Below are 25108 nucleotides of genomic sequence, written 5' to 3'. Positions count from 1 at the left end.
GAGAAGCCAAGAGATCTTATTCTCAAATTGTAAATGAATCCGTAAGCGCTAAGAGAGAAGAAACAGGCTATTAAATGGCCAAAGATCAAATTTGAAATGTCCAGGAGTTTTCCTGTAGGGGTCACTGTTACCGTCAATTTATGCCTGCAAGAAAACTAAAATAGTCATACATTAAAGAATGTACGCACATTTTTAATGTCTGATTCCTCTACATTTCTTAAACTGCAAAATAATAAGAACATGCAGCCAGATAGCATCGCGATACCAACTTCTTTGTATAATGACACATACCATTCCACTCAATGTGCTCCTCAGTTTGAGTTGATAAAATACTTGCTACTCAAATGAAAGGCACTTATGCCTGCTCTTAGTAGAGGAAGCATTATCTAATTGCCTAACGCCCCATTAGCATATAGCCTATACTGACTTGAGAAGGAAAGAACGTTCATTGCTGTGGCCAATAGGATCCCCTCTCTCCACCTTCCCTTTTCTGCATCAAAATCTACACAGACAAAAGTCAGATGTTGTAATATGCATTTTATTGTGCCACTTAAGTACAAGAAGTGCTTTTTAATTTTAAGTTTTTATTAATGCTGCTCAAACTTGACCCTGATGTTCCAGGATCCTGGCCAAGGTGTCAGTGAGGACACAATCGCAAGGCGGCTGTTAGGTTTCGGGGCTGGGCAGGAAACTTGCCAGGTGTTACCAGGAACGTGTCAGCCCTTTCTACAAAGCAGGTGTCTTTCCCATCATAAAATGCAAAGCAATCAGCCGTTCCCTTTCTCCCCAGCCCCCTCGTCCGGAGGCCGAGAGGATATTTACCCTGGGCTCTTGCAGTTCTCTTATAATTGAACCCAGCGGCGGCTCCTTCTCCGAGCTCAGAGCCACCAGGCTCGGCCCAGCCACACTTTACAGGCAAATTGCCGAGCTGACCAAGCTGGGCCAAGGCCAAGCTGGGCCCGGGCGTCCAGGAAGCGGAAGGAGCCCGTCTAGGAAACCCGGGTGTGCGTGGTGGTGAAGCTGGTGGGCAAGCTTCCACTTCAGGTCCGGGTAGAACCTCGGGGCTTTGCGTCTCGCAGCAGACGCTTGGCGCCGCTCCTCTTCCAGCCTGCTGCCGCCTTCTCCGAGCGAGTGAGTTGGCGAAACTCACTCACCTGTCAGAACCCGGGGCCTGGCTGCCAGAGCGCGCAGGTTACAGCAAACTTCGGCCGGGACGCCACAGCCAGGGAGGCGAGTGTGGGGGCTGCTCCCTGAGAAGCCAGCTCCCACCCCCTGCTCCGCGCCCCCTGCTGGTCCCCTTTCACTTCCAGGCGCCTTCGGCTTGGGGTGCCTAGAAGGCCAAGTCCAGCAGACGCCAGGGCTGCAGGTTCGAGATGCTCCGCCTCCTCCTGCCACTTAGAGCCACAAGCGCTAGCGGGAACTTTTCCACTTGGTCTTAGTCTGCGGTCACTGCTGAGGTTTTCAGAACTTTCCAGGCAAAGGCCAGCCAGGTCCTTTGCCTCCAACCCACTCCGCGCGTACCTTCCGCCTGGGGACACCCCTAGGCCCAGAATATCCTATTCCCCCCGGAGCACCGACGTTCCAACTGTCGTCTGCGCCCCCTGACTGCTGTCCGGCTCCTGTGCCAAGGGGCGCTCGCATCTTCCCGGGGCCAGCAACACTGCCAACTTCTCGACTCGCCCTCCTTCTCCCCAGAGCGAGAGTGGGGCAGGCTGAGCCCGGATCCGGGGTGCACTCGAGTGTTCCCAGCACTCGGGATTCGCCCCCGCCTCAGAGCCGACTTTCGAGGGGGAATTGAGCCTCGGAGGTCCAGGCCTGTTAGTCCAAAGCTCAAATCGGCCCCGGTCTTTCCACACCCCTGTGCCCGTCGCGTGCTGGCCGGGTGAGTGGCCGGGCCGAAGATTCGAGTGCTCGGGGCCGCGTCGCCCCGTCGGGTGCTGAGCTGAGCCCACCATGGCTGGCTGCTGCTGCCTGTCCGCAGAGGAGAAGGAGTCGCAGCGCATCAGTGCGGAGATCGAGCGGCAGCTTCGTCGGGACAAGAAGGACGCGCGCCGCGAGCTCAAGCTGCTGCTGCTGGGTGAGTGGCTGCGTCTCCGACCCCCGCGAGCCAGGCGTTCCCCTCCCGAGCCTTCCCGGCCGCTCTACTGGCCCGGACCCGCGCGGCCCTGGAGCCCACCGGAGTGCAGGACGGCTTCCTCCTCCTCCACCTTGGAGCTCATGGATGCCAGCAACTTCGGGCCTTAGGGCGTCTGTTCTTTATATCTCTGGCTGGGCGACATGAAAACGCACCCCCTTCCCGTGCCCCCAAACGGGACAGGGACCTGTAACACTTGACCTCTTGACCGCTGTACCCTATGTGTTTCGGTGTGCCCCTCTCCCCAAAACCCCCTCCACTCCTCCGCCCGCAGCACACCCAGCTTGGGGTCTATGGTGACCCACATCTTGGGTTCAGGGCTAGCTCTGACCCGCACGCTTTCAGTTCTAGATGAAGCATCTCGAGAATTTACCATGTGCCAGACCGTGCTAAGTTCTTACGGGCATCATCACCTGGTGATGCGGGCAGGTGATATCTCTATTCTAGAGAATTAAAACATGGAGGCCTGGAGAACTGACCAACTTGCCCTGATTGAGAAAAGGCAAAACCGATGCTAGGTCAGCTGTGGGGGTGAAGCCCATGCCGTTGCTGCTCCTCTGACCGTGAGCTCCTACGCCTGCCCCCCATGGGTCCCTTTGGCCAGGCCTTTGTGTTTGCAGCAGACCCAAACCTCCCTTGCTCATCTTGACTCGGTGTGTCCACGCCCTAGGATTTAGGTTGGCTGCCCTGGTGCCTCTGGCCGGTCTTCATCCAGCTCCTTTGGTCTCTCTGCAAAGGTCTGGGTAGGACACGCACTTTCAAACACAGAAAGAAAACAGTTGAAGGTTTGCCCAAGTTATGCCATGAGGTGAGGATCCCACCTCCTCAGACTTTCTAGAACGCTGTCAACATATTTGCTGTTTGAGGAACATTTTACCTTTTTTTTCAGACCATGGTATCAGCTGTCAATTTTTCCACAAAGATTTCAGCTTTTTTGCTTTCATCCCTTTTGAACAGGAATCTTCTCTTATACCATCTGTTTATTCATCTTTATTCCTTGTATAGGTGTCACCCTCCCAGAAAGCTTCAAGGAAAGAAAAAGTTGATCTAGTTAGTGTAGTATAGAGAAGGCTCTCAGCCAGTACGGCCTTCAGACCTGGGCGGAAGAACCCCCTTACCCTTATCCCCTGGGTTTAAAGGGCCCAGTCTGGCCTTCTGGGGGTTGCAGGGGGTGTGCCCCTTCCCATAGACCTGGAAGTCTGTAGGTCCAAGGGGGCTGGCTACCCAGAGATCATGCTGCCCCCTCCCTCCCAAGACCTGGATGGAATACCCAGCCCAAAGGGCCCCATACCAGCTTCTAAGGCCTGAGCCCTAGAAAGGGCAGGCCTGATCCCTGGAGAGCTCACATAGGGGCAGCTGTTTGCTGGGGCATAAAAGAGTTTGGAAATGTGGGCTGGATAGGAGAGGAGGGAGTCCCCGTGGGTGCCCAAGAGGCCCCCCTAGGAGAGAGGGAGCTTGGGTGGGGAAGGGAAGGGGCTCTGTTCATGGGCCAGGTCTGCTATTTCTGTGTCTGGCCCATAACTCTGAAGGGTCTGAAAATTCTAAATTGTCCCTGGCCTTCTAGGCTGCTATAAAGCTACTGTTGTCAAGGGAGGAGGAATACATGACAGTTTGCTAGCTTGGTTAACACTAGAAAATAGGAGGGGGACTTTTGTACTTTTGCCCTGAACCCCACAAACCAGAGGGGTCTAGTTGCATATGTACTTTTTTTAAGGGCAGGCTGAACCCTATTTCATTTTGCAATGCTTTGATTTGTCAACATGTGAAGTACAGTGTCCAGAATATACCAGGAGCTTGACAAATGCTGGCTCTCTGTATGAAAAATTGTGCAGTCAGCTGAGCCATACTGTATTGGTAATAAGCCTGTTTGTTTGATGTAAAATGCTTGCATTGACACACAAAATAGGGGAGGAACGTTTGTAGGTAAATTGTTTGCCCTGAAAGTCACATTAATCAGGGTGACCCAGGGTCTTCTTCATTTCCCCAGGCCCTTGCTCCAGTCCTCCTCCTACCGCCTTGCGGCACTGTCTGACCTCTGGACACCATTTTCATCTTGCCGAGTTGTGACTAGTACATCCCCTTAGTGAAAACTTTCCTGTGAAAAATAGTTTCCAAAGTACACGGAGCTGTTCAGAACTCCAAGGATGGACTTCAAAACCTCTGATTTATTTCAATCTGTACAGTCCTGGGGCACAGCTCCATTTCTTCTCAAGGAAGAGCCAGTGACTCAGAGGAGAGAGGAATTTTAGGGGGGAGGGTAGGCACTGTTTTGTCTGAAGTCATGCAATTTGAGTGAAAAATTCACCCATCTCTGGTAGGTGGATTAGAGCATCCACTGTTCAGGTGTCTCAGTTAAAAACCCCACTTTGCAAATGGGAGTTTGGAATCCTTTTGTGGAGCATGGGATGACCTCCAAAGCCACCATCTCTTTCAAAATAAAGCATGCTTTTGCAACAAAATGATTTTAGGATGTATCCGAAGTGCAGTATTCCTGTTTCTGCTTAATAAAAGCATGGGTTAGCGTCTACTAGGGAAAGATAAAAGCTGTTGTTTGGTTAAGGCTAATAATTGCAAGATGTTAGTGTGACGCCTTCTCATCAGAAAGAGGAGAAAATAAAGGAGATGGTTGAATTTAGTAGAAAGAAATTTCTTACCAGTTCCTTGCATAAAAGTAGGACAAAAAAGAGTTCTGATAAGAACATTGGTGAGTACTCATCAGCATAGGGAGAAAGTGTCAGGACAATAGCTATTAAATAAGGGAAAATGAGATCTTTTATTGATTTTCCTGTTAAACGCAGATTGGTGAAGTATGGCTTGTTAATTGGGTTGAGTGTTTTAATTCTGGAAGCAGACCTCACCTTGGAGCTCTCTGGAAGGAAGAGGAATTGGTATTTAACAGATACTGGCTAAATTAGTTTGCTAGGGCTGCCATAACAAAATACCACAGACTTGGGAGGCTTAAGCAAAGGAAATTAATTTTCTCACAGTTGTGGAGCTGGAAGTCTAAGAGCAAGGTGTTGGCTCGGCAGGTTTGGTTTTTCTGGAGGCCTGTTTCCTTGGCTTGCAGACAGCTGCCTTCTGCCTGTGGCCTCACATGGCCTTTCTTCTGGGCATGCACATCCCTGTCTTTTTCTTTTCTTTCTTTTTCTTTTTCTTTTTTTTTTTTTGACACTCTTTAGGTTGGAGTTCAGTAGTATAGTCATGGCTTCCTACAGCCTTGACCTCCTGGACTCAAGCAATCTTCCCACCTCAGCCTCCCTAGTAATTGGGATTACAGGTGTGAGCCACCATGCTGGGCTTATTTTTCTTTTTCTTAGCTTTTGTTGCCTAGGCTGGTCTCAAACTCCTGGGCTCAAATGATCCCTCTGCCTCAACTTCTCAAAGTGTTGGGATTACAGGCGTGAGCCACTGTGCCAGGCCACTTCGTTTTAGAAGGACGCCAGTTCCTATTGTATTAGGGCTCCACTCATTTTAATCACCTCTTTAAAGACATTATCTTCAAATACGGTTACATTCTGAGGTACTAGTGGTTGGGATTTCAACATATAAGCTTTGGCGGGAGGACTAAGTTCAGCCAGAAACAATAGTGTAGAGATGAAGAATGTAGATTCTTAGGCCAGTCTGCCCGGGTTTGAACCCTAGCCCTATAGTGTCTTAGCTGTGGACTAACTTCTCCAGGCTTTGGATGGCAGTGAGTGGTCGGTGTCGGCTATCATCACTGTTTTTGAATATCTTCAGGTCCTAGAGAGGTGTCGTTTTCCATTTTTAGTTGACCAACTATGGGTTGCATAGAAGTTTGTATAAATTGTTCTGGTAGTGCTTTAACAGAAGTGTTTTGTTTTGAGTTTCCCTTAGTGTTTTCTGAGCTTAAAATCTCTCTTCCTACTTACACCAAAAAGTTGAAAATCTGGTCCCAAAAAGTTTGACTGGATTGATTATAACAAGATCCCATTTTAGAATTAGCTATCATGTTCCTGGGCAGGAAGTCCATTCCAGAAAATGGTGCAAATAATGTGAGTTTCAACATAGAAAGTGACAACACTGGCTGGGTGCAGTGGCTCACCCTGTAATCCCAGCACTTTGGGAGGCTGAGGCGGGTGGATCACCTGAGATCGGGAGTTCGAGACCAGCCTGATCAACATGGAGAAACCCCGTCTCTACTAAAAATACAAAATTAGCCGGGCATGGTGGCATATGCCGGTAATCCCAGCTTCTCAGGAGGTTGAGGCAAGAGAATTGCTTGAACCTGGGAGGCAGAGGTTGCAGTGAGCCGAGTTCGTGCCATTGCACTCCAGCCTGGGCAATAAGAGCAAAACTCTGTCTCAGAAAAAGAAAGGAAAGAGACAGAGAAAGAGGAAGAAAGAAAAAATGACAACACCTTCCTACTCTGTGAATTCCCATTCTGTGAAGGAGAAAAGGAATGAAATGGTAAATATGCCCGCGTTCCTTTATCTGAGCTTAGTTCAATGCAACATCCTTTTCCAAGGTGCCAGCCACAGTGCAGGGATTCCTTCCCAAGGGCTGAGTTGGAGAAGGACAGTTCACAAATAGCTGTTATGAGGAAGATGGACATAAAAGCTTAGATTAAGAGGTGGAACAGGCAGAGCATAAAGGGGGAACTTCTGGAGGAGGCATCATCTGAGTAGGCCCTGAACTATGGGGAGGGTAAGATGCAAACTATTGTCTGCGCGTGGGGGCTTGCGAGAGACATGCAAAAACTCTCCTCACCATCTAGGGAAATTTCTGAGGACAGTAAATGGTGTTCTAAGGATCTGGGATCATATGAAGGATCCCTTGGGGGCCAGATTTCATTGAGTTTTTGTGTTTTGTTTTATTTTTTGTTTGTTTTTGAGACAGTCATGCTCTGTTGCCCAGGCTGGAATGCAGTGGCATGATCATGGCTCCCTGGAACCTCACAGAATCACAGGTTCAAGTGATTCTCCTGCCTCAGCCTCACAAGTAGCTGGGATTACAGGCATCCACTACCATGCCCAGCTAAGTTTTTAATTTTTTTTTTTTTTTTGGTAGAGACAGGGTTTCACCATGTTGGCCAGGCTGGTCTCAAACTCCTGACTTCAAGTGATCCGCCTGCCTCAGCCTCCCAAAGTGCTGGGATTACAGGCATGAGCCACAGTGCCTGGCCTGTGTTTTATTTTAACCAGTTATGGGAGTATTGTGTTCACTCTAAAATAGACATTAATACAAAAATGCTTGCTTTTTTGCCATAATATGCTTCAGAAAGGAGGATTGTGTGGTTTTGTCTGTGGCTTCTGTTCATCCTGGCTGGAGCAAACCAATCTCACCAGATAGCTTGCTTCCATCCATAACACAGCAGTTCCTGAGGCCTTTCAAGAGGCAAATGCATGTACCCCTTCTTCTGTCTGCCTTTAAAGGAATATAGAATCTTTTGAAATACTGGACTTTTACGCTTTGTACCTTTGCAAATCATCTTTATTGAATACAGTAAGTCAGCAGCCTCAAGTGTACACTTTGAGTTTTGACAAATGTATGATCACAACCTAGAAACCCTTCCATCATCCCAGAAAGTTCCCTGTGCCTTTGCAGTCAATCTTTTTCTTTTTTTTTACTTTTTATTTGGAACTGATTTAAAATTTATAAAGAATTTGCAGGAATAAGAATAGCACAAACAACACAGGTATGCCCTTTTCCCTTGGCAATGTTTGAGGGTAAATTATATGTATTGTGGCCTTTTTTCCCCTAAACACTTCAGTGTGTTTTTCTAAAAATAGGGATAATCTCTTACATAAGCGCAGTACACTTATGAAATGTCAGTACATTTCACTTTGATGCAATATTTGTGTCCAATCTATTATCCATATCCCAGTTTTGTAGGTTGACCCAGTAATGTCCTTAGTGGTGTTCCCCCACCTCCAGTACAAGGTCCAGGGGAGGCTCAGGGATTGCATTTGGTTCTCGTTCCTTTTAGTTTCTTTAATCTGAACTTTTCCACAGAGTCATTGCTTCTACGATTTGAATTTTTGAAAAATACAGTCCCCTCTCCCTTTTTTAACAGACAGTTTCTCATTTGGGATTTAACTGGTGATTTTCTTACAATTAGAGATTCCAACTGTGCTTTTCTGGCTGGAACACTGGATACGTGCTGTTGTGTCCTTCTCGAGGGTGGCATCTGGAGGCACACCATGTCCATCTGCCTCTCTGTGGTGGTGATAACTCTGATGACCTGGTTAAGATGTTGTCTGTTTTATCCACTGTATCATAATTTTGTGGAGAGACACTGTATAAGGTCATGTAAATACCCTGCTTCTTATCAAAATTTAGGAGTCATTGATGGTTTCCACCTGATCCAATGTATAACATGGTGTCTGCAGAATGATTTTCCAACTCCAGCACTCTCCACATTTACCAGTTGGCACTTGACATTCTACTGCAACAGCCTTACCTTTGCCCTTCCTTCCTTCCCTCCCTGCCTCCCTCCCTCCGTGCCTCCCTCCCTGCCTCCCTCCCCATGCAAATTCATGAATCCCTAGGTTTTTTTCCCTCAATGATTTTTACTTCATTACTGTTCTTAATCATTTTAGTGCTCTAATTGTATCCGATTCGTGCAATGAGATCCCCTTCAAGCTGACTCCTGTGTCACTGTGACATGCCTCTTTTTTTTTTTTTTTTTTGAGCATTTCATTGTTTTCTGGCATAACAACATGCCCCAGGCTCATCTTGTACCAATTCTTCTGCAGCTGGGGAAGAACTCAGCCATTTCTCAGAGGGGCTGTGGTTCCTTTTAGTGGAGAACTGGATCTTTTTAAAAAATGTTTAAGCCATTTGAAACAAAGCTATCAAGTCCCTAATTCAGATCAATTACTAGTACAGTATCCAAATACCAAAAGAATCAAGGTGCTAAATCATGTCATTAGAGGATGACAGTTTTGAGGCTTTAATAAGTCTTAAGCAGTGGGCAGATATAAAGTGGAAAAATCTGACAGTGGAGTTTGGCAAAAAGCAATGTAAATAAAGTCTTCATCCTCAAATGTTTTTTTTGTTTTTCTCTTTTTTGTTTGTTTTTCTTTTTAAAAGATGCCTTCTAGTCTATGTCATCTTTTGCTTTCTCATTTCCCATGATACTTAAACCACAAGGGGAAAATACCACTGTAACAACTCCCATCTGTAGGGCTATATGAAGCGAGGTCATGATATTGGGGAGTAGGAGAGGGATTTTCAGTGAATTATTGCAGCAAAGCTAAGATGATACTAAAGACGGTTGAAATTTAAAGAGAAGACAATAATTTATCGGAGGGATTGTCACCAGGGCATCTCATGGAATTCAAAGAGGATTTGAATAGTAGAGAAAGACCAAGTGCCAGGGCAGTTGGGTTAGGGGACTCTTCTCTAGGCATAGCCATCAACATGACTTGACGCCATCCCCTTCCAAGCTTGAGAGCCCTCTCCGCCAACCTTTAGCCAGGTTGTGGCATCAGGGTGCACTCCTGGATCAATCAGTTCTGGCCAGGTGACGTGCATCATGGACATGACTATCACCTGAGTGCAGATGGCTGGGGACTGGGATCCCTGTGAGCCAGGTAGCCACAGCTGCAAATACTGTTAGAGGAAGAAAATATACTAGCGTGAATCCAAGGGCTGTAAAGTTGGAAGGGACCACAAAAGCCTCTGCAAGAGCTCTCACATTCATTATGAAGATTGGCTCTCTGCTGATGGGTAAATTAGCCATACTGGCCAAGATTCTTGATTGTAGACCATGTAAGCAGAGTAATAATTTATTAGAGTGGAAGCAGGAAATAGAATTAATGGAAATTGGATAGGAGGCTCAGCAAAAGGGCAGGATTTAAAGGACTCGGGACATAACAAACACTAGTACCAGACAAGGCTGTTAAGGACACAGTCAGTGGACTCCACCGCCCTGCCAGTCACTGCTGCTGCTCGACACTTACATTCACAGCAGAGCTGCAAATCACCTGTGACCATCTTCTGCACCCTGGTGTCACTTTTCAAAACCTCCATCTGTCTGATTGTGCTGAACTACCACGTTGTTGGGGAGAGGCAGTGTGACATCGCGGTTAGGAGAATGTTCCTTGGAGCCAGGCTTGCTGGGTTTAAAATATAGGCTCTTCCACTGATAAGCTGTGTGCATCCTTGAATGTACATTAGTTTTTGTCTGTTAAAGGGGAATAACAACCCAATGAGGTAGATACTATTATGAGAATTAAATGAGTCGTCATTTTTAGAGCATTTAGATTAGTGCCTGGCACATAGTCAGTGCTATTTATTTTAGGTGTGTGTTAAATAAAATTCTGCCAGCCTTAGCTTTCTACCATAGGGAAAGGGGGTGGGCTGCTGCCTCCTACCTTTCTTGAAACCCTTCCCCCAGAAGATAAGTGCTCAGTTGCTGGGCAGCCCCAAATTACAAAGATCCACAACAAAAATGTGAGATTTTCCATAAAATAGCTTTTCCTAAATGGATTGGTAAAGGCAGACTCAAAGAAAAACTAAATGTAAGCTTTCAGACAATGGAATCATGAAAAGAAAAGGAGGTAGATGTCTTTAAATATTAAGATGTATTTAATATTGCTCCAGTTAATTTCTTGAATTTGTTTTTTAAAATCATGCCTTTATTCTACAGGGCTATGAAAATTTCACACATGTATCCTATTATCCCGGGAACCTCTCACAGCCCATCTGCCAGCATTGTCTCTGGTGTTAAACATTTGCCAAATCTCACCCCTTCATCCCTTATCCAAAGCTGCAATTCACCTGCGTTATTGCAGTGTCCTCTTGATTTCCCACCCCGCATTTGCCCTTCTTTGGTCCATTTAAAAACTTAGATTGTATTATAACCTTACTTAAATTCAGTGTCTTTTACTTACACTTGGAATAAATGCCAAATGCCTTCCTACTTCTCAGAATGTACACAGGGTCATTCTCCCACTGGTTCGCTGGGCTGAAGCCACACTCACCTTCTTTGTGTTCTTCAGACGCACATTTGTTACCTCTGGGTCTTTAAGCTTGCTCTTTTTTCTGCCTGGAACATTCTTTTCTGTTCCCCACTCTTGTTCCATGTACATGGCTATTTCTTCCTTATCTTCACGTCTCAGCTCAAAAGTTCTTCTCTTGACAAGCCCTTTCCAGATCATACTACCTGAAATCGTCCTTGCACCATTTACTCTTAGTTGTCTGGTTCTATAACTTGGCTTTATTTCTTCATAGCTGTTAATCTTGGAATTTACCTGATATTCTTATTTGCTTACTTGTTGGCTCATCTGCCCCCCAGTAGATTGCAAGCTCCGTGAGAGTGGGGCTGTGCTGTCTTGTTCCTGTATCCTGGCACCTGAACCAGTTTTGTGGCTGGTGCAATGTTTCAATAATGACTGGACGGTACAGTGTGAGCACTGAAAGCCAGAATGATACTTGACCAATCTGAAATGAGACAGGCTAGTTGACTATCAAATATGAAATATTCTTCCATGAATACATGTTGATATACCCATGTTACAGAACAAGCAAGTGCTCTTGATCATTCAGAGTCCTGTTAATTACTTCATTATAAGACTACATTTGATATTTAATATATTGATCTTCCAGTATTTTTTCAGAATAAACTTGCGCATATAAAACCAGACAGTAGCAATAAAAGCTAAAGTTTTCTAGAATATGAACACAAAAGTATTACCTATGTGATATGCCTCCTCCTGGTACTCAGTATTAACAACAAAAATAATTTTTCTTTTCATGGTTTACTAAAGCCTTGACCTCCTGGGCTCAAGCAATCCTTCTACCTCCGCCTCCCAAGTAGCTGGGACTACAGGCATGCCACCACAGCCGGCTAAGTTTTAAATATTTCTTGGGAGATGGGGTCTTGCTATTGCCCAGGCTGGTTTTGAACTCCTAGTATCAAGCGACCCTCTTACCTCAGTCTCCAGCATCATTGGAATTATAGGCATGAGCCACTGCACCCGGCTCAACAATTTTAACAATAGAATAGATAAGTTAAAATATACTTAAGAAAATTACTTATGAGGTTGCTGATAGGATACAGAAATTCATTCCATATGTGGTTTGAATTGTGCAAAATTTAAATTTTCTCTGAAGTTGATGGATGAGGTGAGGTCAATATCTACTCAATTAATGGCCACTGCAGGTTTCAGGGCCTGGTCTCTTGTTTTTTTCCTTTTTCAGTGTGTGCTTCTTAGGTCTAAAGAGTCCATTACAACAAGAGTCAAGGTAAAGGAGACAGTGCTATTCTTGGAATTGTGGAACAGAAAGGAAATTAATAGCAAAGAACAGTGAAAAGTGGTAAAACTTAGGAAGTTGAAAGTTCAAGCCAGCAGAGATCTGATTAGTTCATGACCTAGTACCTCTTAATGGGAACTATTTTTTTTCTTCAAGAAGTTAGTACTCCAGGAGCTGTAAACACCACCAGTAAACGTGTTTTGAGTCCATAGCTCTTCTCCCACCTCCCCTTTCCCCAGATCCAAGAAGTAGTGCCCATTGCACTGCCAAATCTGCTATCTGGGCTCAGGTCATTCATCTACCATTGTGAGGTCCTGACGGAACTACCATGTACATCCCAGAGGGCATGTGCAGAAGACAGTCAACAGCACGAAGAGCCTGCTGGCGCTCCTTCTCAGAGTGGCGACCTGATGTGTGGCCAGAACTTGGCACCATCAGATGAGCAGTATGTTTAGGCTCTGGGAACCGAGTTTCTTTTTTTGGTGAGGGGAGGCTCTGAGTTATTGGGTGTATAACCAGGAGCAAGACATTTCCTCTGAACCCCAGGGTCCTTACCTGTAAAATGAAAAGGTTGGACCAGATGACCTCTGGGGTCTTTCAAATTCTGTCATCAGATGTTTTCTACCGGTGGTTCTCAAAGTGTGTTCCCAGGATCTGCAGCATTGGCATCAGCACCTCCTGGGACCTTGTTAGAACTGCAGACTCTTAAGTCCCCATCTTAGCTGTCTGAAGCAGAACTTCTGGAGTGGAGCCAGCAATCTGCAGTTTAATAAGCTCTCCAGGTGATCCTAATACACACTCAAGTTTGAGAACCTCTATTTTATGGCATTGGCCTGGAACTCAGGAGCTGGTCAGCCTCTGATTGTCACACTGGGCTTTCAACAGACTTCCAGGATGCACCTGAGACTAATCTGTCTAGGGAATACTTTGTTGCTTGCAGGTGAAGAAATCTCTCCCTCATCAATTTGATGAAGGGACTTTAAGGGCTAAGCTGGGTAATTTGTAGGAGTCTTTTTGCATTTGTCCCAAAGTGCCAGGCTGGTGGACAAAGAGGAAGAGCAAGCACATAGGTATGTTTTACGTTGGCAAGAATTATTTCAAAAAGTAGCAAATGTTCATGTTTGCATAGATCCTTGTACTTGCATGTACTCTTCAAAAAGTTGTGCTTCTAAAAACTGCAATGATCTTATGGCTAATAACCATTAGGTAGTTATATTTCTATTAATGAACTTAGTTGTGCTGAGGAGCCATATTCCAGTAAGAGCCATCATGTATCAGTCTTCTCATTGAAAATTCACTCTCCGTGGAACATTGGCTGGTGCTGTGGTTTGAATGTTCATCTCCTTCAGATCTCATGTTGAAATTTGATCCCCAGTGTTGGAGGTGGGACCTCCTGTGAGGTGTTTAGGTCGTGGGATTGGATCCCTCAAGAACAGATTAGTGCCCTTTCTTGGGAGTGAGTTCTCACTCTATTAATTCTTGAGAGAGCTGGTTGTTCAAAAGAGCCTGGCACTTCCCCACCTCTCTCTTGCTTCCTCTCTTACCCTGTGATCTTCCTCCCTCCCTCCCTTCCTTCCTTCTTTCCTTCCTTCCTTTGTATTTGTGAGACAGGGTCTCACTCTGTTGCCTAGGCTGGAGTGCGGTGGTGTGATCAACTTCTGTCTCAAAGTTTTGGGTTCAAGGGATCCTCCCACTTCAGCCTCCTGAGTAGCTGGGACTACAGGTGCATCAATATGCCCAGCTTGCTTATCTATCTATCTATCTATCTATCTATCTATCTATCTATCTATCTATCTATCTATCTATCTATTGTAGAGACAAGGTCTCCCTGTGTTGCCCAGGCTGGTCTTGAACTGCTGGCCTCAAGCAATCCTCCTGCCTCAGCCTCCCATAGCACTGAAGATTATAGGCATGAGCCAGCCCATTGTCTTGTATTTTCAAAAAGACTTTTCCTAGTAACTATACATGGTAAGATTTTGATATGTAACCAAAACTACAGTTGAGAAATTTGTAAACTGTTCTTTACTGTTGCTTTACTCTGAAACACTTCACTCGCCAGAATCCAGGGTCTTTTTCCATTCTTTTTATGTTATACCTAACACTAATAATGGAAAAGGCACTATTAAAGTGTAACATTTATACATTCAGTCATTATTCTAGGTACTTTAATGAGTGGTTTTGTTTATTCCTCATCATGTTTGAGGTAGAGGCAGTAGTATCCTCTCCATTCTACAGATGGGAAAATTGACGCCTATCCCATGGCAAGATTCACTGGCCAGAGTGGTGCCAGGGTTTGAATCCAGGTGGTCTGACGCCAGAGTCTTGGTTCTTAATCACAGTTCTGCTTCTGTCTCCCAGAGCCAGACAGCTCACCCAAATCTACCCCATGGGGGCAAATCTCTGCTGTGCCCACTTTTTGCCATCCTCTCTGCCATTCTGTTCTCCCCCATCTCCTATCTGAATTGCTAAAAGTATCTACCATTCCCTAGCCCCAAATTCACTCTTCACTCTGCTAGCCAGAGTGACCTTTTAAAAATGTAAATTGGATTGTTGTTTTTCTGCTCAGAACCTTTCTGTGTCTTGGGTGCAAATTTAAATCTGTGCATGGCCTGTGAGACCCTCTATTTGTCCCCTAATGACCCTCTGCCATTATTCTCCATGATTACTTAGTTTTGGCCACAGGACCATCTTTTAGAATCTTCAGTGGGCCAGACTCATCCTACTTAGGCCTCTGCACATGCCAATCTGTCTGCCTACAACACTCGTTTCTGCTGGTCTTCTAGTGAACTGATACTCATTTTGAGATGCATCTTAAATATCTCTTCCTCCTGGAAGCCTTTGCTGACTCCCCAGTCCAAATTAAGTTCCTCAGAATATTTCTGCCATAGCACCTTCTACGTTTCTTTTTAAAAATAGTGCTTATCCTAGTTTGAAATTGTACTTACCATCCTTCTTCTCTGCTAGCCTCTAAGTTGTATGAGTGTAGAGACTATTGTGACATGAGAATCCTCAGCATCTTGTATAGTGCCTGGGTGTTTCATAACATTTGCTAAATGGAGAAATACGTGACTGTTACAGGATCTCTGGGGTATTGTTTTTCTGTCTGGAAACCTCTGTTGCTGGTGGTGCCTTTGACTGAATTTTGCTAAGGCCCCCTGAGCTTGTTTTGCTCATTTGGCCTGGCAAACTGAGCTTGGCTCACGCTACCAGCCTGGGTCCCACACCTGCCAAGGAGAGTCAGGCATCGAATGGCGAGGGGTGTGTGAGCGAGTGTGGGATGTGGCCACTGCACACAGTCAGACATGCCTTTTACTGTAGCAGAGTGGGCACTTCCAGGTGCCAGCAAAGGCACCAGCTCTCTGTGAGGCTGCAGCCAGACCAGGTACACCACAAGCAGCTTCCACAGCTGGCACTGGGGAACAAGGTGGCATCCAGAAGCTTGGAGACTCCAGGAACCGTAGGGCCCCAAAGAGGGAGTCACAGCCCTGGCTCAGGGAGCTCCCAGGTCTGGGGTCCCCAAAGGGCCACAGCTCTTCTCTCCTGTTTGTCCACAATGTGGCAAGCAAGGGGCATATTTCAGCCCTGTTTGTGTTACAGCTCTTTTAGCCCCTACATTTGATGGGTCCCAAGTTCTTGTCCTGTGGCCAGGAAGAATGAGGTATGCAGACAAGTGGAAGGTGAGAAAGACAGAGGAGCTTTATTGAGCAACAGAACAGCTCAGTCTCCCGCAGGGGGAAGTTCCTTTTCTGCAACCAGGGTGTCCCATGAGTGTTCAGCTCCTAGCAGAGAGGAGACCCTAGACAGGGAAGCTCCTCTCTGCAGGCAGGTCACCCTGTTGTCTCTGCAACTCTCAGCAGAGAGGAGGCCCCGAAGTGGGTTGCTCCTCTCTGCAGCTGGTTGTCCTGACATCTGCTTGAGTATCCGCAGAGAGGAGGCCCTAGAATGGGTAGTTCCTCTCTGCAGCTGGTCATCCTGACATCTGCCACGCTCTGGTTAAGCCTGGGGCTTTTATGGGCTGCAGAGGGGAGAAAGTATGCACCGATTGGTCCATGGGTGGCTATGGGTAGGCCTGGAAAAGGCACCACAAGTTCCCATTCTGGTCCACAGGACTGGCAGCCCAGTCCCCAGCCTTCAGGCCCTCACTAGGGACCCACCTCCTTCTGTCCAGGAGCCTGTCTGCCTGCCGCTGCTGTTCATGGCACCCATGGCACCCAGGATGCTTATGCCAAGGGGTGCCTGTGGGCCAACACCAAGCTTCCCTCAGTGCCCCCCTTGGCTTCTTATGGCCCCAACTTTGCTCTGAGATTGGAGCGGGTGCCAACAGCAGGGAGAAGCCAGGCAGCAGGAGCAGGCACTTCCAAGCCTGCAAGGGCAGGGGGGGCCTTCCTGGCCCAAGGTATAGGGATGCCTGGGTCTGCAGCTGTGGTTTTGGCAGCTGCAGTGGTGGCCGGCAGGGTAGGGCTCCTGCTTGCTCCTGAGCCCTGAGAGTACAGGGATGGCTGGGTCTGCAGCTGCAGTTTGGATGGCTGCGGCAGCACCCAGGCAGCTTCCACCCCAACTCAGAAGGGGCAAGGATCCTGCTTATCCCTGCCTCTTACCGGCTCCGCCCAGCCACGCTTCACTGCTGCAGCCAGCATGATGGCAGCAGCCACTCCAGGTGGCCCACCACTGCCATCATTACCATTTAGTATCAACATTATTGCACAAAGAAAGAATATTTGAACTTCAAATAATAGAAGGGCTTAATGGAAGATAACACCTTAAATTGAATAAACTTAAATGTATGATGAACTCATTATGTGTTTTTTGAAAAATTTTACTTTTTGCTAATGAAAACTTCACTAGATACTGACATTGTACTATGGGCCAATGTTCTAGAGCCAATGATTTATTGTATGCATCTTATGTGCTTCCTAAACTTTCAGATATTCTTTATGCACAAATGTGATAGATACTCTTGATGGTTATTACCTTTTTTTTTTTTTTTTTTTTTTTTTTTTAACATAAAAAGTGGCATATTTGTGTCAGAGACTGCTAGCAGTCTCCTGAATACAGATTCTCTGTAATACAAGATGTTTTATCTGGGCACATGGACACACAGCTAAATACTATATTTCTTAGCTTCTCTGCTGCTAATTGTGGCCATGTGATGAAGTGATAGCCAATGGGATGTAAATTGAAGTGATATAGCAATTTCTGAGTTATGATCTGAAAAGGAAAGGAGGCTTTCTTCCCTCCTAGAGGAAGATGTAACCTGATGGTAGGAGCGGCAGCAGGCGTATTTTACCATGAGATGGAAATAAGGTGTTAAGGATGAGAAAACAACATGATAGCAAAGATCTATGTCTCTAAGACCACAAAGGTGTCATACTAACCTTGAACTGAAAATGATTAGACCCTTTTTAAATGGAAGTTAACCTGGTATCCTAGCTAATGAAATAATATACACTGCTTTGCTCTTAGCCTCTTGATAACAATATATCTGGAAATTCTTTCCAAATCTTATGCAATCCTAAGGCAGAAAAATTAGACTCTATTGTGGTGGAAAGGGTATAGGATGATGCTGTGGGCCAGCTGGTGAGCAGTGCTCTGTTGATGCCTCTCATCCTCCCATCTTCATCAGTATTGTAGTGGGATACAACTGTTTTCTGTGCAGCCGAGTTTTCAAATATTTGATAGGGTCTTTCGGTGTGCAAAGAGACATTTGTAGCTGCATGTTTTAGTTGATACTGACTTTAGTAGAGTGGAATATAAACTTTAAAAACTAGTTTTTCTTAGGTTTTAATGTTCATTTTAATTTTTATAAATCTAGTAATTTTTTGCAAATAAAAATTAAAGGGATGTTTCTTAATCCTTTCATTAGTTTTCAATTTACTGCTGTTTGCTTCACTTATTAATTCAATTAGTTAAATTATTACATTTTCTTTAAACATTTTTAAACCTATTTACACATTTTAAAAACCCAGGTATCCTCAAATATTTTAAACCTCTGAAAAAGCTGGCAAGCAAAATCTAAGCAGTTAAGTGATTCTGGTAGATGGACTAAATAAATCTTACTCTCTTGGCCAGGTATGGTGGCTCATGTCTATAGTCCTAGCACTTTAGGAGGCCAGGGAGGGAAGATTGCTTGAGACCAGGAGTTTGAGACCAGCTTGGGAAGCATAGAGAAACCCCATCTCTACAAAAAGTACAAAAATTAGCTGGGCATGGTAGCACACATTTGTAGTCCCAGCTACTCGGGAGGCTGAAGTGGGAAGATCACTTGAGCTCAGGAAGTTGAAGCTGCAGTAAGCCTCAGCATTTTGCTAATCAAGCCATTGCACTCCAACCTGGGTGACAGAGTGAAACTTCATCTAAAAAAAAAAAAAAAAAAAAAAAAAAACCCACAAGACCATACTCTCTTAATTCTAAACATTCTAATATTGTTTCTAAATGTAATCAAATTATCACATTTATACTGTTAAATCATAAACTGATCACAACTCTGATAAATTATTTAATATCAGACTTAAATACCATAAATAAGGACAAGATTTAAAAAATTCAATGCTGACTCATGTTTACTATACTTTAAAGTTCAACTCGAGAGGATTTTTTTTTTTAATACTTTAGGTTCTAGGGTACATGTGCAGAACGTGCAGGTTTGTTACATAGGTATACACGTGCCATGGTGGTATGCTGCACCCATCAACCCATCATCTACATTAAGTATTTCTTCTAATGCTATCCCTTCCTTAGCCCCCTAACCACTGACAGACCCTGGTATATGATGTTCCCCTCCCTGTGTCCATGTGTTCTCATTATTCAATTCCCACTTATGAGTGAGAACAGGCGGTGCTTGGATTTCTGTTCCTCTGTTAGTTTGCTGAGAATGATGATTTCCAGCTTCATCCATGTCCCTACAAAAGACATGCACTCATCCTTTTATGGCTGCATAGTATTCCATGGTGTATATGTGCTACATTTTCTTTATCCAGTCTATCATTGATGGGCATTTGGGTTGGTTCCAAGTCTTGGCTATTGTGAATAGTTCCTGCAATAAACATACATGTGCATGTGTCTTTATAGTAGAATGATTTATAATCCTTTGGGTATATACCCAGTAATGGGATTGCTGGGTCAAATAGTATTTCTGGTTCTAGACACTTGAGGAATCGCCATACTGTCTTCCACAATGGTTGAACTAATTTACACTCCCACCAACAGTGTAAAAGCATTCCTATTTCTCCACATCCTCTCCAGTATCTGTTGTTTCCTGACTTTTTAATGATCGTCATTCTAACTGGTGTGAGATGGTATCTCATTGTGGTTTTGATTTGCATTTCTCTAATGACCAGTGATGATGAGCTTTTTTTCATATGTTTGTTGGCCACATCAATATCTTGAGAAGTGTCTGTTCATATCCTTTGGCCACTTTTTGATGGGGTTGTTGTTTTCTTGTAAATGTGTTTAAATTCCTTATAGATTCTGGATATGAGCCCTTTGTCAGATGGATAGATTGCAAAAATTCTCTCCCATTCTGTAGCTTGCCTGTTCACTCTGATGATAGTTTTTTGTTGTGCAGAAGCTCTTTAGTTTAATTTGATCCCATTTGTCAATTTTGACTTTTGTTGCCATTGCTTTTAGTGCTTTAGTCATGAAATCTTTGCCCATGTCCATGTTCTACATGGTATTGCCTAGGTTTTCTTCTAGGGTTTTTATGATTTTAGATCTTACGTTTAAGTCTTTTTTTTTTTTTTTTTTTTTTTTTTTGAGACGGAGTCTTGCTCTGTCGCCTGAGCTGAAGTGCAGTGGCCGGATCTCAGCTCACTGCAAGCTCCGCCTCCCGGGTTTAGCCATTCTCCTGCCTCAGCCTCCCGAGTAGCTGGGACTACAGGCGCCTGCCACCTCGCCTGGCTAGTTTTTTGTATTTTTTAGTAGAGATGGGGTTTCACCGTGTTAGCCAGGATGGTCTCGATCTCCTGACCTCGTGATCTGCCCATCTCAGCCTCCCAAAGTGCTGAGATTACAGGCTTGAGCCACCGTGCCTGGCCACGTTTAAGTCTTTAATCCATCTTGAGTTAATTTTTGTATAAGGTGTAAGGAAGGGGTCCAGTTTCAGTTTTCTGCATATGGCTAACCAGTTTTCCCAACACCATTTATTAAATAGGGAATTCTTACCCCATTGCTTGTTTTTGTCAGGTTGGTCAAAGATCAGATGCTTGTGGATGTGCAGTGTTATTCCTGAGGCCTCTGTTCTGTTCCATTGATCTATATATCTGTTTTGGTACCAGTACCATGCTGTTTTGGTTACTGTAGCCTTGTAGTAGAGTTTGAAGTCAGGTAGTGTGATGCCTCCAGCTTTGTTCTTTTTGCTTAGGATTGTCTTGGCTATACGGGCTCTTTTTTGCTTCCATATGAAATTTAAAGTAGTTTTTTCTAATTGCGTGAAGAAAGTCAATGGTAGCTTGATGGGGATGACATTGAATCTATAAATTACTTTGAGCAATATGGCAATTTTCACAATATTGGTTCTTTTTTAAAATTATACTTTAAGTTCTAGGGTACATGTGCACAATGTGCAGGTTTGTTACATATGTATACATGTGCCATGTTGGTGTGCTGCACCCATTAACTCGTCATTTACATTAGGTATTTCTCCTAATGCTCTCCCTCCCCCGTCCCCTCACCCCACTACAGGCCCCGGTGTGTGATGTTCCCCACCCTGTGTCCAAGTGTTCTCATTGTTCAATTCCCACCTGTGAGTGAGAACATGCGGTGTTTGGTTTTCTGTGCTTGGGACAGTTTGCTCAGAATGATGGTTTCCAGCTTCATCCATGTCCCTACAAAGAACATGAACTCATCCTTTTTTATGGCTGCATAGTATTCCATGGTGTGTATGTGCCACATTTTCTTAATCCAGTTTATCATTGATGGACATTTGGGTTGGTTCCAAGTCTTTGGTTCTTCCTATCCATGAGCATGGAATGTCTTTCCATTTGTTTGTGTCCTCTCTTACTCCCTTGAGCAGTGGTTTGTAGTTCTCCCTGAAGAGGTCCTTCACATCCCTTGTAGGTTGTATTCCTAGGTATTTTATTCTCTTTGTAGCAATTGTGAATGGGAGTTCACTCATGATTTGGTTTTCTGTTTGTCTATTACTGGTATATAGGAATGCTTGTGATTTTTGCACATTGATTTTGTATCCTGAGACTGCTAAAGTTGCTAATCAGCTTAAGGAGATTTTGGGCTGAGGCATTGGGGTTTTCTAAATATATAATCATGTCATCTGCAAACAGGGACAATTTGACTTCCTCTCTTCCTATTTGAATACCCTTTCTTTCTTTCTCTTGCCTGATTGCCCTGGCTAGAATTTCCAATAGGATGTTGAATAGGAGTGGTGAGAGAGGGCATCCTTGTCTTGTGCTGGTTTTTAAAAGGAATGCTTCCAGCTTTTGCCCATTCAGTATGATATTGGCTGTGGGTTTGTCATAAATAGCTCTTATTATTTTGAGATACGTTCCATCAATACCTAGCTTATTGAGAGTTTTTAGCATGAAGGGGTGTTGAATTTTATTGAAGGCCTTTTCTGCATCTATTGAGATAATCATGTGGTTTTTGTCTTTGGTTCTGTTTATGTGATGGATTACATTTATTAATTTGCATATGTTGAACCAGCCTTGTATCCTGGGGTGAAGCCGACTTGGATCATGGTGGATAAGCTTTTTGATGTGCTGCTGGATTTGGTTTGCCAGTATTTTGTTGAGGATTTTTGCATTGATGTTCATCAGGGATATTGACCTAAAATTCTCTTTTTGTGTTGTGTGTCTGCCAGGTTTTGGTATCAGGATGATGCTGGCCTCGTAAAATGAGTTAAGGAGGAGTCCCTCTTTTTCTGTTTTTTGGAATAGTTTCAGAAGGAATGGTATCAGCTCCTTTTTGTACCTCTGGTAGAATTTGGCTGTGAATCCATCTGGTATTGGCCTTTTTTTTTAGTTGGTAGGCTATTAATTACTGCCTCAATTTCAGAACCTGTTATTAGTCTATTCAGGGATTCAACTTTTTCTGGTTTAGTCTTGGGAGGGTGTATGTGTCCAGAAATTTATGAATTTCTTCTAGATTTTCTAGTTTATTTGTGTAAAGGTGTTTATAGTATTCTCTGATGGTAGTTTGTATTTCTGTGGGATCAGTGGTGATATCCCCTTTATCATTTTTTATTGTGTCTATTTGATTCTTCTCTCTTTTCTTCTTTATTAGTCTGGATAGCAATCTATCTATTTTGTTAATCTTTTCAAAAAACCAGCTCCTGGATTCATTGATTTTTTTTTGAAGGGTTGTTCATGTCTCTATCTCCTTTAGTTCTGCTCTGATCTTAGTTGTTTCTTGTCTTCTGCTCACTTTTGAGTTTGTTTGCTCTTGCTTCTCTAGTTCTGTTCATCATGATGTTAGTGTGTCGATTTTAGATCTTTCCCACTTTCTCCTGTGGGCATTTAGTGCCATAAATTTACCTCTAAACACTGCTTTAGCTGTGCCACAGAGATTCTGGTACATTGTGTGTTCTCATTGCTTTCAAATAACTTATTTATTACTGCTTTAATTTCGTTATTTACCTAGTAGTCATTCAGGAGGAGATTGTTCAGTTTCCATGTAGTTGTGTGATTTTGAGTGAATTTCTTAATCCTGAGTTCTAATTTGATTGCACTGTGTTCTGAGAGACTGTTATGATTTCAGTTCTTTTGCATTTGCTGAGGAGTGTTTTACTTCCAATTAAGCGGTCAATTTTAAACTAAATGCAATGTGGTGCTGAGAAGAATGTATATTCTGTTGATTTGGGGTGGAGGGTTTGGTAGATGTCTATTAGGTCTGCTTTGTCCAGAGCTGAGTTCAAGTCCTGAATATCATTGTTAATTTTCTGTCTCATTGATCTAATATTGACAGTGGGGTGTTAAAGTCTCCCACTATTATTGTGTGGGAGACTAAGGCTCTTTGTAGGTCTCTAAGAACTTGCTTTATGAATCTGGTGCTCCTGTATTGGGTGCATATATATTTAGGATAGTTAGCTCTTCTTTTTGCAGTGATCCCTTTATCATTATGTAATGCCCTTATTTGTCTCTTTTGATCTTTGTTGGTTTAAGGTCTGTTTTATCAGAGACTAGGATTGCAACCCCTGCTATTTTTTTGCTTTCCATTTACTTGGTAAATATTCCTCCATCCCTTTATTTTGAGCCTATGTGTGTTTTCACACGTGAGATGGGTCTCCTGAATATGGCACACCAATGGGTCTTGGCTCTTTATCCAGTTGGCCAGTCTGTGTCTTTTAATTGGGACATTTAGCCAGTTTACATTTAAGGTTAATATTGTTATGTGTGAATTTGATCCTGTTATTATGATGCTATCTGGTTAGTTTGCTCATTCATTAGTTGGTGCAGTTTCTTCATAGTGTCGATGGTCTTTACAATTTGGTATGTTTTTGCAGTGGTTGGTACTGGTTTTTCCTTTCTGTATTTAGTGCTTCCTTCAGGAGCTCTTCTAAGGCAGGCCTGGTGGTGATAAAATCAGCATTTGCTTGTCTGTAAAGGATTTTATTTCTCCTTCACTTATGAAGCTTAGTTTGGCTGGATATGAAATTCTGAGTTGAAAATTCTTTAAGAATGTTGAATATTGGTCCCCACTGTCTTCTGGCTTGTAGGCTTTCTGCAGAGAGTTTCACTGTTAGTCTGATGGGCTTCCCTTTGTGGGTAACCCGACCTTTCTCTCTGGCTGCCCTTAACATTTTTTTTCTTCATTTCAACCTTGGTGAATCTGACAATTGTGTGTCTTGGGGTTGCTCTTCTTCAGGAGTATCTTTGTGGTGTTCTCTGTATTTCCTGAATTTGAATGTTGGCCTGTCTTGCTAGGTTGGGGAAATTCTCCTGGATAATATCCTGAAGAGTGTTTTCCAATTTAGTTCCATTCTCCCTGTCACTTTTAGGTACACCAATCAAATGTAGGTTTGGTCTTTTCATGTAGTCCCATATTTCTTGGAGGCTTTGTTCGTTCCTTTTCATTCTTTTTTCTCTAATCTTGTCTTCATGCTTTATTTTGTTAAGTTGATCTTCAATCTCTGATATGCTTTCTTCCGCTTGATTGATTTGGCTATTGATACTTGTGTATGCTGCACGAAGTTCTCGTGCTGTGTTTCTCAGCTCCATCAGGTCATTTATGTTCTTCTCTAAACTGTTTATTCTAGTTAGCAATTCATCTAACCTTTTTTTCAAAGTTCTTGCTTCCTTGCATTGGGTTAGAACATGTTCTTTTAACTCAGAGGAGTTTGTTATTACCCACCTTCTGAAGCCTACTTCTGTCAATTCGTCAAACTCATCCATCCAATTTTGTTCCCTTGCTGGCAAGGAGTTGTGATCCTTTGGAGGAGAAGAGGCATTCTGATTTTTGGAATTTTCAGCCATTTTGTGCTGGTTTTTCCTCATCTTCATGAATTTATCTACCTTTTGTCTTTGATGTTGGTGACCTTTGGATGGGGTCTCTGAGTGGACATGCTGTTCCTTTCTGTTAGTTTTCCTTCTAACACTCAGGTCCCTCTGCTGCAGGTCTGCTGGAGTTTGCTGGAGGTCCACTCCAGACCCTGTTTGCCTGGGTATCACCAGCCGAGGCTGCAGAACATCAAAGATTGCAGCTTGTTCCTTCCTCTGGAAGCTTTTTCCCAGAGGGGCACCCACCAGATGCCAGCTGGAGCTCTCCTGTATGAGGTGTCTGTCGACCACTGCTGGGAGGTGTCTC

At 44.0% G+C, this 25108-nt stretch overlaps 1 protein-coding gene across 1 annotated transcript in view; it reads left to right on the top strand.

Annotated features, from left to right (window-relative positions):
• Positions 1-529: 529 nt before the first annotated feature.
• GNA14 (G protein subunit alpha 14) overlaps positions 530-25108 on the top strand; it is a 221317-nt gene continuing 196738 nt past the window's right edge. Inside the window, exon 1 of the mRNA XM_050761091.1 lies at positions 530-2077. Coding sequence (XP_050617048.1) covers positions 1954-2077 — 124 coding nt within the window. The 5' untranslated portion in view covers positions 530-1953. The remainder of the gene's footprint in view (positions 2078-25108) is intronic.

This window comes from Macaca thibetana, chromosome 15 (genome assembly GCF_024542745.1).
Source record: "Macaca thibetana thibetana isolate TM-01 chromosome 15, ASM2454274v1, whole genome shotgun sequence".
Classification (NCBI taxonomy): domain Eukaryota; kingdom Metazoa; phylum Chordata; class Mammalia; order Primates; family Cercopithecidae; genus Macaca; species Macaca thibetana.
This window is presented reverse-complemented; position numbering and strand designations above follow the sequence as displayed.